The 16,764-nt window shown below is 37.2% G+C and overlaps 1 protein-coding gene across 4 annotated transcripts; it reads left to right on the top strand.

Moving 5' to 3' along the window:
* The first annotated feature begins 2,090 nt into the window (after nucleotides 1–2,090).
* LOC137287026 (procathepsin L-like) lies at nucleotides 2,091–16,268 on the top strand. 4 transcript variants are annotated; one of them, XM_067819125.1, is made up of 10 exons: nucleotides 2,091–2,173; nucleotides 2,432–2,600; nucleotides 5,618–5,804; nucleotides 6,009–6,148; nucleotides 11,800–11,988; nucleotides 12,358–12,549; nucleotides 13,124–13,289; nucleotides 13,470–13,575; nucleotides 14,688–14,799; nucleotides 15,814–16,268. In XM_067819125.1, exons 3-9 carry the CDS (start codon nucleotides 5,642–5,644, stop codon nucleotides 14,785–14,787), a joined length of 1,056 nt encoding a protein of 351 aa, XP_067675226.1. In that variant the 5' UTR covers nucleotides 2,091–2,173; nucleotides 2,432–2,600; nucleotides 5,618–5,641; the 3' UTR covers nucleotides 14,788–14,799; nucleotides 15,814–16,268. The 4 variants fall into 4 exon arrangements, with proteins under 4 accessions (XP_067675226.1, XP_067675225.1, XP_067675228.1 ...); XM_067819124.1 differs by lacking the exon at nucleotides 2,091–2,173 and having other exon boundaries at nucleotides 2,240–2,600; XM_067819127.1 differs by lacking the exon at nucleotides 2,091–2,173 and having other exon boundaries at nucleotides 2,525–2,600; nucleotides 5,618–5,808; nucleotides 6,013–6,148.
* Nucleotides 16,269–16,764: the final 496 nt, after the last annotated feature.

Raw genomic sequence — 16,764 nt, 5'->3', positions numbered from 1 at the left:
ATTATGATAACCTTTGTTAACGTTTATGATTGCCAATTGCATTTTTCCAGCGCAGAGGGGTATTGTCATAGCTTGCTTTTACTACTTATTTTCTCGCTAGGAACTACACCGTATACGTATCTATTCTTCTAGAGTAACACTTCTAAAGTAAAATCAGGGTTGAAATTGCTCTACCTGACCAAATACAAGACATTATGTATTTCACGTATGTGGCTAACTACATTCCAACTGGAAGCCTAAGACTATTACGCAAGTCAATCTGGTCAAGCTAGCGTGAACGGTCACGCTCCCTGGCAAACACCACGTGTGATAACCAGCCTTACATCATAAAGTCGACACACATGGTCAGTCTGACGGTGCACTTGGGCCTTATAATGAACAAATAGATTGTTTGAATAAATGAAGTTATAAAGAAACTTATTGAAATGATTTAGTCAATGACAATAGTTTTAAACTTTCTGTGTTTGAGGGGTGTGTGACAGTGTCAGTTAACATTTTGTTGATGCCCATGCCATTCCCCACATGCAATAACCATCTAAACTTAAACGAATGTGTGAAAGAAGTTTTTATCTGCACAATTCGCGGCGAATCGAGAATGGAAGCCAGTGAGCAATAACATACCGACTTGAAACTTTACTACAATTCTACTGTCATAATACGGACACTAATTTGTCACTTCAGTTTAAGTCAAATAATTGGTATTAGTGTCCGTATTAGGACTAAATTGTGCAGATGAAAACTTCTGTCACACATTTTTTTAAATTTTAGAAGGAAAACATACCTTTAGCTGAAAGGTATTTGCAAGTAATAGTGATAGCTTAATGACTTAAAAATTGTTAGGGTGTAATTGAGGTATGTGAAAAATATGCCATTTCGCCGATCTGTTAAGTTCTGATCCGCCATTGAAACACGCCGTTGTTTGAGAGTTTCTAGTTATTTCTTCAAAAACATCTTTCACACACACCTTTAATTCTTATGAGGGGAATATACTATCGGGTGAAATGTGTTTGCAAGTAATAGTGATGGTTTCATAATCTAAGTAAGAATGTTAGTTGTATTTGAGGTGTGTGAAAAATATGACCTATCGCCGATCTGTTCTGATCCGCCACTGATGCTTGTGATGCTTGAGCGTTATGGTTCCATAACTTCTTTCTTTCTTGTTGATCTTATTATTTGACAGAACTGGAAAGGTGTTTTAGAACACTTTGTGACAGTTTTGCACTTTATTTTTGAGGGCAGTGTGACAGTGTCAGTTAACATTTTGCTAATGTCCATTCCTTTCCCCACATGCAATAAAATATCTGGATTAATTATTAATGTAAACAAAAATGTCTCGAAGTAGAGTTTTTAAAAAGACAGCTGATGTTGACACGTGTTCTCGCGATACTTTTGCGTTCTTTAACATGTTTTGGGAGGGAAGGCCGCGATGTATCATTTATTCTTTCATTCATTCACATATGTACTTCTTTCTTTTATTCTTTTTCTTTATATCTTTCTTTTATTCACATAATTCTTTCTCTTAATTCTTTCTATAATTCATTCATTCATTGTAAAATTCCGACTGATACAATAAACTAGCTGAAGTTCTGTTAAATAGTACAAATGGTAAAGAAAGCAAGCGAGTGACCTATCCCTGTTGTAGATTATCCCTGGTATAATGCTACATTTTTGTGACATTACGGTAATACATTGATCGATCAAGTTAAATACATTCATATTTCAGACTTGTTTCGTGAAAATCATTCTTTGATTTCCATGCATGGCCCTGTAACGCAACAATTTTAAATTGTGACGTAAATTACTTCTCGTTGCCTCTACCAGGGAGACTATATATATCTTGTAGATTATCCCTGCCTCTATATTAATCGTTTCTGTATAAATCACTGTTGAATAAAAGTAAGCTGAATTTTGTTAAATATGTTTCGAACCCCCTGAACACCACCCACCAATGTGAAAGGCAGCAGGTCATTGTGACTTCAACTAGGGATAATCTACATTTTAGTCTCCCTGCTTCAACCAGGGATACTCTACAACATCTATATAGGCTCCCTGCTTCAACTGACTTGGATGTCGGCAGTTAACATTCCTTTGTAACTTGAGGCGGGGAGACAATATATAGAGAGCGATTGTCCCGGAGCTTCAGGGTACAGCAGTATAAAGAGCTGTTGCAGAGGTGTGTATTGTTTGTGGCTGAGCACTGAATATTCAGTAACAGATTCTTAACGGAGTGTACTTCATGAAAAGTAATGTAATTTAGTAAACAGGATTAGTGAGCAGGAAACATTCTTTCCCGCAAGTTTCCACTGTAAATTGGCTGGGAATGGCTGCCTGGGTCCTACATGCGTACACTGATATCCATATACACGTTTCCTTCTTTATATGTATATGTATATCAGTGTACACATGTAGGACCCAGGACGTACTATTTCAGCAACACAAGCCCCTGAGTTGGTCATGGACATTGGATAGCGAATCCCGTCTTCTGTGGACAGATTTGCTGTAGAGAGTTGCTGTTCTTGGTAATGACGTTACCCCACGTGACTTACAACATCACATGATAAGATTCTACGTAGCTAGCTGTGGTGAGGACGAAAGTGGAGGTACGTAGAAATGTGAGCCTCCACAATTATCATGCACGTTATAACAAGTACTAAGTGTGGAGGCTTACATTCAGTGTGAATAACGAGCTACTGGTTTCTATATAATACACATGCTTTGTTTTATTGCGGCTTCATATACGGACAATAGCTGAACATTTGGCTTTGTTATGTTTTGTTGGAAGAGTTGCGTCGCGCCTTCTCGGGTGACACCATCTATCAGTTCCATGTAATAAGTTCCTGACTAGGTATCAGTGGTGTCTAAGTCTCGAAACATCACTAGACGACCCAACACACAAATGAAAGCTGAAACAATTTTGCGGTTGGTTACGCCACCTTAAGCGGCGAATAGCAAATACCAGAGACCATATAATAGATTATATGGTCTCTGCAAATACGAATCAGATAAATATACAAAATGTGTTTCACATTCGTTTGTGACATCAGGAAAGATGGTAAAATGTGCGTCTTTAGCGTGCTATTTTCTTTTCTTTCCTTTCCTGTAAATTTACAGGACCTATATACTTTTATACAGGTTTTAATTTGACATGGCATGACATTAGATGTAGCTCCATACAGATACGCCCTGTGACATTTGATATTTTCAGGACGTGTAATGTTACTTTCATGTAAGTTTTGTTTTGCAGTTAAAAGAATGCGATAACCTATTCGATTATTACCCGGTTACTAATTCATTTCCTGAAACAACCAGCCAACACCATTTCAATAGCTATTCCTCTCCGTAGTCATGTGATACGTGGGTGAGGCGTCATGTGGTTCCCCCATGACTTGACCATTGTGACTTATTCGGCATATAAAGTAAAGTATTGTGTAGTCTGTAGTCAGTGTTGGGAATCAGTCAGAAGGAGCAGACATACAGTGTTATTCAGGTATAGTAGTAGCAGTTTCTTGTGTCCTGTGGGTAGTCAGCTTGCAGTATGTCTAAAACATTATGAATCTATTCTTGTTCTGAGTTGACAAAGTTCATTATTAAGTAGATAGTTTTAGGCCCATAGTTTTGTTTTCTTTTTATTGGCTTTCTTGGAAAGAGTTCCACCTGGACCCCCCTCCCCTCTTTTAACATAGAATATTTCCACCTCCCTGGTGTAATATTCCAACACTGAAATGAGTTCATTGCTTTTTTTATACCTGTTCTAGTTTATTGAATGTACATTTAGGGTCAGGTATGTATGTCAGTTTGTAGTTTTGGCTCTTGATTTGGGTATGGGCAGAACTCTTACCATTTTCTCTGTATCATCATCAAAGTGAACTATTTTGTTATTTTTATCAAGGATTTGTCAAGGAGTGTTTGAAAAAATGATTCTGACTGCATATTCAAAACCTGTCCTAGTTTATATTATTAAAAGTAGATTGGATTCATGCTGTATGTAGTTTATGAATGTACATGCCATCAAAGCAAGCATTTGTAGTAGACATGTCATATTGAACAAATGCTCTTTCTCATGTGCATGGTATCAGACAGTCATGAGGATTTGAGGTGTTTTAGTAGTTGATGTTATGAAATACTTCCCTGTCGATGGGTTTCTTTCAGTTACTTGTTCCTTATCATTTGTAACCTTTGAACTGGTGTGAGAGCATACATTTCCGGTTTCTATATTAAGTCTGCTGTCACGTGAAAGGTTGGGGTGACCTCCTTTGTGAGTGGTCACATGATATTGACTATATGTGACCTATATCATGATGGCCTGCAGCTATTATGGGACAAGAGAATTATGTACAGTGTAGTCCCTTGCAGCTGGGGGAATAGGAATTTCACTATTTCAGAGAATATTTTCAGCAACCCCCCTTTTTCGAAAGGCTGGATCTGCCCATGACAGACACACACCCCACTGAAGATAAAAATGACAAAAGTGCAACCCCCCTATTTCAAAAGGCTGGATCCACCCATGAAACTAAACATACTCACTCACTTCGGCATTTATTTTACATTTTGCTGAAATCCCTAAACTGTTGTATGAACTGGCTTACTCAGCCAGCAGCATATTTTTATTTGTCAAAAAGCAATAAGACAAAATTATGTCAATTTCCAAGTTGAAACAATAAGCATGATGTTAACCTGCAACAAACAACAATGAAATTTCATTACAACATTTGTATTCTAAAATTTTACAAAATGTACAAATAATAGAAATCAATGCATAGGAATTATAATGGAAGTACACATTCTGTGGCAGTGTAAATGCAGTGTCTACAGTATTAATCACAGTGATAATACTCTTCTAAGACAACAGCGGTCAGGCTTCTAAAATCATGAAAATAGGCCTTGACTGATGATCCAGGATGCAAAGTGACCTTCACACAGGGTGAGACTGCAGGAATTTTCTGAATGCTCTAGAACCATTCAGACCATTCCCAGTGTACTGGTAAACACATATAAGATGATCCACGACCTGACAAGTGATCCCAATTTGCATACTTGGGAATGCCCCACAGAATGAACCACTTGAAACAAGAGGGAGACAGGTTGTCTGATGAATATTGAGAAGTTCATTTTCCTTGTGCGTTTCACGCATGAATTGTTATATCACACTCGATTTGGGAACAGGTACAATCCTAACGAATTGAATCGACACAATATACTGAGCAAATATGTTGAGGACCACCGATCCATTTCACGAAGCAAAGGATATTTTCCTGGTTTTTTTTTATCAAAATTGTTGAATATCTAAAATGCTTGTCAATGCCCCAATGATCTATTTGTCTTCGTCTTAACTAAAGGTTAGCGTGGAATATCAGTATCTTATGCCTGAAATTGCAGTCTTATCATTCGAAGGAATATGCGGTGTTGATTTCATGTCACGGTTAGCATGTATTGCATGTGCATAATCATCAAGCTACCTGTAGCAGCCATGTGTACTCACCCAATTCGTTGTACGGCCTCTCTTGTCACAAATGCGTTTAGTGCGCAGGATCATCTAATATGTGTCTAGCAGTAGTTTGTAGCACACCATTGACCTCAACTGATTCTTCACAGAATCTGCAATATCTTCTGGTTTCAGATTAGTGCAGTACTAACTAGAAGGATGCAGTACACAGTGACGGTGATGTGTGCCTTTGTGGCAGCAGTGGCTGCCATGCCTCAGTATGTGGAATGGTTTGAGATGGAGCCAGCGATGACTGTTACAAAAGCTAGAACCTCGTTTGCTCCATATGCAAAAGAATGGGTCTCCTTCAAGAAACAACATGGTGGGTTCATGTGTAGGATAGTCTAGTATGCTCTTATGTGTAATGTAAAGTTACTAATGATAATAGTAATGGAGTTAAACATTTCTCCTGGAGATAAGAAAATTATCTCCAGTTGCACATTTTTTATGTGAAGATTAATGCTTATTATTGAAACGTTATTGTTTTCACACATTTATGTGCTGGTGTTTTTTTTCGTACTTGCAGGGAGACTCTATGAGAAAGACGAAGAGGAGGCACGCTTTGAATTGTTCAAGCAGAATCTACAGTACATTGAGCAGCACAACAGAAAGTTCAAACTTGGCCAAAAATCCTACTACTTGGGAATAAACCAGTTTGCTGATATGGTTTGTACTAGATTATTTTACCCCACCCCTGTCATTACAGGTACTTGTTTTATAGTACCAGTATGCATGTTACTCTTTTGTATGATTTGTTGTTTGTTTTTTTTTTAGAAAAGGTATAGTGATGAAATGGTGGATGTCTCGTCTCGTCTGTCTGCCCGTCCGTAGTCTAAGTGACCTACACATGATGTGTCCTTTCAAATTTTTGGGGGGAGGGGGAGGGGGGGATGTGATCTTCTGATGATTCTATTTTTCGTTTTTCCATGGAACATTTTGGTGGGGTGGGCTTCATTTCCGGAGCAGAACTAAAAAAACGTTCAATATTTTTCATCAAAACTTGGTGGATATATCAATCAGAACCTTGAGTGGTTCCTTTTGCTATTTACAGCTTTTTGTGATTTATTTTTTTCATGTTTCCATGGAAACATGTCAGACTTAGTGTCAAACTGGAGGGATGGGCTTCGTTTCCAGAGCAGAACTCAAAAACTTCTTAATGTCTGTCAGTACAACTAGGTAGATATGTGTGGCAGACCCCAAAGTGGTGCCTTTTGCTATTTACACGTTTTTGTGATTTATTTTACCAGTTTCCACAGAAAGGATTCTGAATTAATCTCTAAATGGAGGGATGGATGAATGAATGAATGAATGAATGTCTTTGTTTCCTCCAAAATACATTTGAAGATTAAGCATTTATGATATCAATCAGTTACAAAGATACATATGATATTGACAAAGCATGGATATTTACAACAGATGGATAAAAAAAAGTCTTTTAAGGAATAGATATAGTTTGAAAAGTGTAATGTGATGGTTTGCCATGCTGCTTCGTCAAGTCCAGGAATCTGAAGTTTGGCACCACAAAAGAGTACAAGGGCCTCTTCATCATCCACCATTTCAATTAATACATATACATTCCTCTATATCCAATATGTCAAGTAGTGTCATAAAAATGATTTCTTTGGCCCATTACAGATTCACAATGTAAAATAAGGTGGGCATCGTGGTCATGGAGTAGTTATTACAAAGCATACATTCCTTTGAGAATTTGGCTTTAGAGCCGACTAGTACAGTAAGTTGTATACAGGCTTTATTGTCTGGGTAGAAATGCATTAGAGTGTAAAGTGTAGACTCAGTGTTTGGTGTATTATAGCATATCTGGACATATCTTCTCTTATGGAGAGTCTCAATTTCCATTGAGCTTCTTCATAAGAGCAGATAGAACTTACAACTATTCTTCTCCGAGCTGTCTTTGGCGAAAAAATACCAGTTTTCACATAAGTCACTACATATTTCAGTACATTATACTTTCGTACAGTACATAACAAAGTGTTGCAAACACTGTGTGAGTTAATCTGTAAGTGAACAGTGAGTGATAAGAATGCACAGAACAGCGTTTTCGTTGATGAATGACAATTGTTGTTGCATAATCTTCCTGGGAATAACAATCTACACTTACCAATGTATCCAGCCATTGTCCAGAGACCTAGGTTGGCAGACACAGAATCTGTTGACATAAGTCTGTTGAACCCTTGAATACATTTAGCAAAATATTGTTTGGTATTTTCCAACAAATCAATGTTTTTGCCATGTAGCGGAGGCATGGTTTCACAGCCATAGAAACTTATAGGTAAAATCATTCTTTTCCATATATTAACAGATGTAATTGGATGTAAATCAGTAATGTTAAGACCCAATGAGTGTAAAGAATTTATAGTTTGCCTGGCCTTTTGACAGTTAGCGAGAACTCTGTCTTTACAAGACAGATCTGATGAGGGTAGAATACCGCCATATTTTACTGATGAACTTATATTAATTGCGATGTCACAAAACAAGAATGAAAGCTCAGGACAAGATTGTTTTCCTTTCCGAAAAACTACAACAGTGCTTTTAGATACATTGTATGTTAGGCGCCATCGGAAAGCATATTCAGAGACAATGTGTAGTGAATCCTGCAGCCCTTACGGGGTGGTACTTAACAGTGTCATATCATTGGCCAACAAGATTGATGGTACGTCAATGCCATATACACGTATACCATTGTTACTGAGTCTTAATTCAGTTAATAAATCATTAAAAAAGACAAGGAAGAACCATGCCGACAGGACTCTACCTTGCCCTACACCTTGTTTTACTTCAAATGTATCTGAGCTATTTCCGTTGTACATTTCAAAAGAGGCGCTGCAGGTGTAGCTATGATATAGCAGATTCCACATTTTGGGCTTCGTTTCTGGAACACAACTCGAAAACTTTCACCAGAACTTGGCAGATATGTGAGGCAGACCACAAACTGGTGCCTTTTGCTATTTACAAAGTTTTGGCATTTCTATTTTTCCAGGTTTCCATGGACACAATTCAGACTTAGTCTCAAAAGGGAGGGATTGGCTTCGTTTCCCGAGCACAACTCGAAACCATTTGATATCTTTCAACAGATCTTGGCAGATTATATGAGACAGATCTTGAAGTAGTGCCTTTTGCTGTTACAGATATATGGCATTTATATTTTTCCTGACTTCCATGGAAACAATAAAATAAACGAGTCTAAAAAAATATCAAGTAACCTTCAGATGATTTGTCCCTTCAAATATGTTGGGCCCGGGGGGATACATCATCTTCTGATGACTGTTGTTATACCCCTGGCATGTAATGCAGGGGGATATAGTCAACGCCTCGTCTGTCTGTCCATCAGTCCATCCGTCCGTAGTCATTTTGTTTCTGGAACATAACTCAGAACATGTTCAATATTTTTAGACCAAACTTGTCTGTCAGTAAAACTTGGTAGATATGTGTGGCAGACCCCAAAAAGGTGCCTTTTGCTATGTACAGATTTTTGTGATTTATTATTTTCTCGTTTTCCATGGAAACGTTTTGGACTTAGTCTCAAAATGGAAGGATGGGCTTCGTTTCCGGAGCAGAGCTAAAAAACCATTCAATATTTTTCTGCAATACTTGGTAGATATATGAGTCTTAACCTATAGTGGTGCCTTTTGGTATTTACAGGTTTTTGTAATTTATTATTTTCTCAGTTTCCATGGAAACGTTTCGGACTTACTCTCAAAAGTGAGAGGTGTTTCGTTTCCGGAGCAGAACTCAAAACTTCTTAATATCTGTTGGTAAAACTTGGCAGATATGTGTTGCAGACCCCAAAGTGGTGCCTTTTGCTATGCACAGGATCTTGTGATTTATTATTTTCTCAGTTTCCATGGAAATGTTTTGGACCTAGTCTGAAAAGTGAGAGGTGTGTGTCATTTCTAGAGCAGAACGCAAAAACTTCTTAATATCTGTGAGTAAAACTTGGTAGATATGTGTGGCAGACCCCAAAGTGGTGCCTTTTGGTTTTTAAAGGTTTTTGTGATTTATTATTTTCTTGGTTTCCATGGAAACATTTCGGACTTAGTTTCAAAATGGATTGATGGGCTTTGTTCTCAGAGCACAACTCGAAAACCATTTCATATCTTTCAACAGATCTTGGCAGATATGAGACAGATCTTGAAATTGTGACTTTGCTGATTACAGATATATGGCATTTATAAATTTCATGAATTCCATGTAAACAGTTCCATCTTAGTTTAAAAAACAATGAGTAACTGTGAGATGATTTGTCCTTTCAAACATGTGAGGACCAGGGGGATATGTCATCATCTGATGACTCTTGTTTTAATATGTTACTGTTTTAAGGAATTTTTAAAAATTACATAGATCAGACTGTACGTGTCCAAAACAAAAAAAAACACACAAACACACACACACACACACACTATTTTTTGCGTTATTTTAATATTTTTTGCATTATTTTAGTAATCTTTTGCGTGAAAAACGCAGAAACCTGCGTCAACGCGAACAGTCAGATTTTCAGGAAAGTTTACTTTTAACTTAAAGGGCAAGTTTGCAGAAAAATTAATCTTTCTGTCTGTCCTTTTTCATCATAAGATGTGTTTGTCAAGTGGCCAAAACAGTACAGATATCAGAAGTAACTAATTATACCCTGCAACGAGAAACGAGTTCTGTCTGTCCATCTGCCAGTCATACTTCTCTGAAGCATATCTCCTAAATAATAATTAATAGCTCAAACAAACTTTGTACAAATGTCAAGCTAAATCTCTAGATGTCTTTTGGGGGTTAGACCCAGATGTGAATTTTGATTTATTTTTTTTGTTTCTATGGAAACCTGACTAACGCTGTAACTATGAGGATGTCACCTTGTCCAGTCCAGACTCAATTATTTACAGACCGCCACCATGTAGCTGAAATATTGCTGATGCGGTGTAAAACTCAACTCTCTCATCTTGTCCAAAGCTGATCTCCTAAACTATACATGCTCGGATGCTCGGTTCACCAGACTTGTTACATATATGTCAAGCATGATCCTTAGATGAGCCTTTTGAGGGTTAGACCCAGACATAAAATTTTATTTTTGTGGTTTCCATGGAAACATGACTTAGGCTGTGACTATGAGGATGTCATCTAGTCCATAGCAGATATACTATACTATACGTGCTAGCTTCAGCAAATATGGTACATGTGTCAAGCATGATCCCTAGATGTACCTTTTGGGGTTTAGACAAGATATGAAATTTATTTTTTCCATTCCATAGAAACATGGCTTAGGCTGTGAGTAAGACTGATAATGAAGACATCATCTTGTCCGGAGCAGATCTTCTAAACTATACATACTAGCTTCTATGTCAATTTTAAACACACCATGGCTTATGTCCCTTGGGAATAACGTCATTGGTGCCTGACTGATAAACAAATGATATCGTTAAAACTTAATAAACAAGAACAGTGATGCTTTCCATCATTCATTGGCAAGACCTTGTACAAGGGACTTGCCTCATGATCTGATCAGACAATGCAGCAATGGTGTGGCATATCAATTGGAAAATTCTCTCATGTTTTACTTGAAGTAACTTTCAGATGATTTGTACTTACAAATTCATGAGATCCATTGGAATTTTTCTTCTGATGACTCATTTTCCCTCCATGACATAAAATGACGGGGAATATAGTTCACACCTTGTCTGTCCGTAATCATTTTGTTTCCATGGTATAACTCAAAAACCGTTCAGTATCTTTCAACAAAACTTGGTAGATATATTAAACAGAACCTAAAATGGTGCCTTTCGCAGTCTACAGATTTTTGTCATTATTGTTTTTCATGATTTCCACAGAATTTTTGGACTTTAAGTATCTGTCAGATGATTTGTTCTTTCAGATATGTGGGGTTGGGGTTTGTCATGTTCTGGTGGCTCTTGTGGTTACATTTGCTGCAAAGCAGGGATCAAATAATGGGCTTGGAGCAAGCCAAGATAAAGCTTTGTACTCATGTACCTTTTACTTTAACAACCTGTTAAGGTCCTGTGGTAGGAAAGACCTTTAGCAACCCATGCTTGCCATAAAAGGCTACTGTGCTTGTCGTAAGAAGCGACTAACAGGATCGGGTGGTCAGGCTCGCTGACTTGGTTGACACGTCATTGGTTCCCAGTTGCGCAGATTGATGTTCATGCTATTGATCACTGAATTGTCTGGTCCAGACTTGATTATTTACTGACCTCTGCCATATAGCTGGAATATTGCTCAGTGTCAAACATCTGTAAACTTGGTAGTACTGTTTGTATATTTTTAGTTTCACATCATTCCTCTTTTTTTTTTTTCAGAAAAATGAAGAATTTCGTATGTATAATGGGCTTTGGAGAGAATACAATCGTTCTCGTGAGGTACAGTGTTCAAAGCATTTGACCTCTGAGTACCTTGTTGCACCCGATGAAGTGGACTGGAGGAAGAAGGGGTATGTGACTCCTGTCAAGAACCAGGGGCAGTGTGGATCTTGCTGGTCCTTCAGCACGGTATGAAAAACTTGTGACACAATTTGTGATCACTAGAGAAAATATGAATGAGAGTGGGAAAATGTTATCAAAGAGTACAATCTATATTACACCAGTAATAAGTGCCTTCCACATTCAAAGTATATCTGCATCTATTTGACAAGGATTTGAATTAAGTGATGATTTGGTGCTTTGTACATTTGCAGGTGCATTAGTGCAGAAGATAGAATGTTTCTCTCTCTTACATATGTTGGCTGAGATGATTTCAGTGAAAAGCAGGAACTTTTTAGAGGTTGTATTCTTAAAATAAACGGTCAGAACTATTGTCTGTTTTGCAATGGTGTGTATTCTTCTTTCTTAGAGGTATTCCTCACTTGATCTTTTAAACAGACGGGTTCCCTGGAAGGTCAGCATTTCCGCAAGTCTGGAAGATTAGTATCATTGAGTGAGCAGCAGTTGGTGGACTGTTCTGGCAAGTTTGGTAATGAGGGTTGCAATGGGGGTCTCATGGACCAGGCCTTTGAATATATCATCACCGTTGGAGGTATTGAAACAGAAGAAGAGTACCCTTATGATGCCAAGGTATATTTATTGCTGATTTTGAACATTGAATACTCTTATCTACTTATGTATTATGATTAATGGAGGGACAGGAATGTATTACTTTGCAAGGAATATAATCAGCGCCTTATCTGTCTGTCCAAGAACTGAACTATCTTTCACCAAAACTTGATAGATATATCAAGCAGAACCTGAGGTGCTGCCTTTGCTATTTGCAGATTTTTGTTATATATGATTTTCATTATTTCCATGGAAGTGATTTGGACTTTTTCTAAAAAGAAAAAAAATCAGGTTGGACTATGAATAACTGTCAGATGATTTCTTCTTTCAGATATGGAGGGGTAGGGGGGATGTGTCATCTTCAGATGACTCTTGTTTCTCTATTCCATTGAGATTCAAATAGTGTCATTGTCACTCTATTACATGCAATTCAAACACTGCAGTAAATATTTGCTTACAAGTTTGAACATTGATTTGTCTGGTACAGATTTGGATTTGTTTCTCTTCAAAACAACTTACCAAAGAGTTGAGAGGTTGTGTACTGGATGTGGTTAAATGTTTAAATGTCTTTATGCTCCATCTATGTTCCCCTTAGCAAGAGCGATGCCACTTTGTGAAATCTGAGGTTGCTGCTTCTGCCAGTGGTTGTGTTGATGTGAAGAGTGGTGATGAGACAGACCTGAAGAATTCTGTTGCAGAAGTAGGACCAGTGTCAATTGCCATTGATGCCAGTCATCGGTCATTCCAGCTCTACAGTGGAGGTAATATATGTCTGTGTATGCCTCTTTTACTTTTTGAACCATTTCAAAAGAGATAAGTCCTCTTACTCACAGGAGAAATTAATCAATAATTTATCTATATGTTGTAATAATTAAACAAGTTGAAATCACTGACAATGCAGAATGTCCAGTGTTTACGAACCCTGTGGTATTGCTGCACAGGTGTCTACGACGAGCCCGAATGCAGCAGTACAGAGTTGGATCATGGAGTGTTGGTTGTTGGCTATGGTACTGATGATGGACAGGACTACTGGCTGGTAAAGAACAGGTAAATCCTGGCAGTATTAGTATCATTTGGTGGTCAACACTACAGAGGCATGAAGACATGAGGGCATAGTTAGCATGGGAGCAAAGACAATGATCATCATTTACTTGGAATGGTTTTACTTTGGTGTCATGGAATTTTTTGGTCAGAATAAAATATTGTATCACCAATTGACAATGTATATTTATTTAAATTTACTTGTAAGCACCAGGAAATTATCAATCTAAACACCGCAGATCATTGTATGTCCACCCGTAACAATTTTGTTTCTGGAGCATAACTCAGAAATGCTTTAACATGTTGACTTGCCACCAGGAAGTATCAAATCTGGTCAAATCAAACATTATGAGTTACGGCGTATCTATATCAGTGGTATTTTAAAACAAGTTTCACATGTTGGCAAAGTGGCACAACAAGCAATCATCACCTGGCAGTAACAAAGAACTTCAGGAAAAGTTTGTTTCTTGTACCTATTTTGCCAATGTGAAACTTGTGGAAGGGACTTTTCATCTTCCGTTTACATGGTTAATGACCCTACTCCTTGCTTTTCAACTCTGCATACTAGATGAAATGAGGACAGGTTTCCATCCATATGGTTCAAGACTTGTTTCTAAGATTGGTTGTGTTATTATGCAGTCTCAGTTGTTACACTTACTGCAATATGGATTCTTAAATACTACAGAAGTTAGAGGAATTCAACTAAAAACTAGTAGATGGAGACTTTCTAACATTTGGTGCCCTAAATTAATTTTGACCCAGAGTTGCATCCCTTGCAACATGGTCTTAAATGTTGTGCAGAAGGTCTTCAGTGGGGATTCTACTATCATTTTACTTAGTGCATACTGGCTCCAGAACGGACAAATTTTCTTTAGAAATTTAGATATATAAAGGCTTATGTATTTAGTACTTGTCAAGGGTTAGATATCAAAATTGATGCCATAAATTTATTTCTCTAGACAATCCTTTTATATTCACCACTGTCTGAACAAAAATAATTCAAATGTGCCTTGTTTTTGAGGACAGTGATAAGAATGTTTTCTTGTTTCCTGCTGAAAGTTTTTATGTGTTAAACATTTGCAGGACATTGTCTCTTTATCTGATGGTCTTTTTTTCAGCTGGGGCACTACCTGGGGTTTGGATGGATATGTAAAGATGAGCCGCAACCAAGACAACCAGTGCGGCGTAGCTACACAAGCTAGCTATCCTATGGTATAATCTCAGGATTCAGTAAGTGTCATGTTGTATTTGTAATGTTGCCATGTGGTACATACAGCGTACTTAAGTCCAGATGTTTATCATACTGTTATGAATGACATGCAATGGCCATTTTCTTTCGTGAAGAATATTTTAAGATATATAAAGGAGTATGATACTTGATACCCATAGAAAAGCAGTTTTAAGTGTCTCAAAACATATGGAGGCATGATCACCCGAAGATCAACAGGACAGGATATTGTTATATATGTGAAGGTATGCTGTGTACTTCCCTTCTGTGAATTATCATGTCTTAGCTAATCTCTCCATCCCCCAGCCTGACTCCTATCATTGGTGCTTCACCTGTCCTGGATTTGCTCTTGAGACGACCCCTCCTAACCATTTCTTGTTATTGTGATAGTGAGACTCTATGGTAGCTACATCCTTAATAGTTTCAGGATGAAAATTATTATTTTTCATGTCAGCTATCCATTCTGATGAAGCTAAGGATATTTTCAAAATAGGCAATTAAATAGTATCCTTTGTATATATCCTTAGAATATCATTGTAGTCCAATTTGTATAAATTTATGGTCTGTTCCAAATAAGTTGCTTTAGACTTCGAAAAAATCTGATTTGCGCGTTTCTGCACCAATATCGCCTCCGTAAAGTCCTGTTTTGAAGTTTCCTATATTCATAGCACTGGAACTGTAGTTAGGCCGAACTTATTTTAACAGATATTTCACACTTTCACATATAAACTGCAGAAATTGTAGAGATAAATGTGAAAATACAGTTTTGTTCCATTTCTGACAGTACTATAGAGTGTCATCTAATTACATGGTCTTGTAATTCATGGTGCTGAGCTTGCAAGTACTTTACTTTATTTTATGAAATAACAAAATCATTATGAGGTATTATTAATTTTGTTGTTTTTTTAGATTTTGAATGATTTACATGATCGTAAGCGCACATTAAGAGATTTTAATGTGAGATATAATTCGTGATGGTATAACTATATGGACTGATTTCACACATACAATTTCAGATGGAGAATGTGCTCCAGTCGTCTGTGATCATTCCACTGATGTAGCTACAATATGTGTATATATATATAGGTGTAAATACTATAAAAGTTTGTTAGCAAACTAATATCACCATGGATCAGTTTTGTTTACTTTGTGATGAAAATTGGTAAAAAGTGAAAAAAATTTCTAGCTGTGAAAATAATTAAGCAGTTTGATTACTCTTTATGATCTATTTGCTTGAAAATCTGTATGTATGTTAAAGGTTCAGTGTTTGATGATATGTTTTATGCAAGTTCTGTTGATTGTGATTGGTACATACTCTAGAAACATATTTACCAGCAGTGAACTATGGAGAGCTTGTCCATCTCACTTGGCTATTTTTATCACTTTATTGTACTTCAGGAGTAGAAATTTTTACAGTGACAAAGAATATATACAATTGTATCTGATGTTTTTAATAAAGATGTTTTGATAATATGCTGTCAGTATTATTTAATTTACTTAATGCTGCCATCTGTTTTGGTTCAAATGAGAATGATGAATGATGAAATAACTCTAAATAAGTATACGTACACAAAACAGAAATATAACACATGATCCTGAAACCTCTCTACCCAACAGAATCTAAAATCTGACAAGGATAATTTCTGAAACAACTTTTCCTGTTCATAAAGCATCTGATTTCAGATTCTGTTGAGTACTAAGGTTTCCGGGCTATGTGTCTTCTTAATGTTTTCTGCACTTGTACCTAGTGTTTGAGTTACTTAGTCATTCACCGTTCTCATTGAACCCAGACTGAAAATGTTGGACTGATAACTAAAGTCATTTGAATGGCCAGTGATGCTGATTATTGCTTGTCATAAATTTGGTGGTACCAGGACCTTGTCAACTTTCAGTTACAAAAGGCGTATGACTCTGGTGTAACTGAGTAAGGGAGGTGATGTGTACTCCCAGATGACACGTACTCCCAG

The sequence above is a fragment of the Haliotis asinina genome, chromosome 6 (genome assembly GCF_037392515.1).
Source record: "Haliotis asinina isolate JCU_RB_2024 chromosome 6, JCU_Hal_asi_v2, whole genome shotgun sequence".
NCBI lineage: Eukaryota > Metazoa > Mollusca > Gastropoda > Lepetellida > Haliotidae > Haliotis > Haliotis asinina.
Note: the sequence above shows the minus strand (reverse complement) of the source record. Positions and strands in the feature narration are given on the sequence as shown.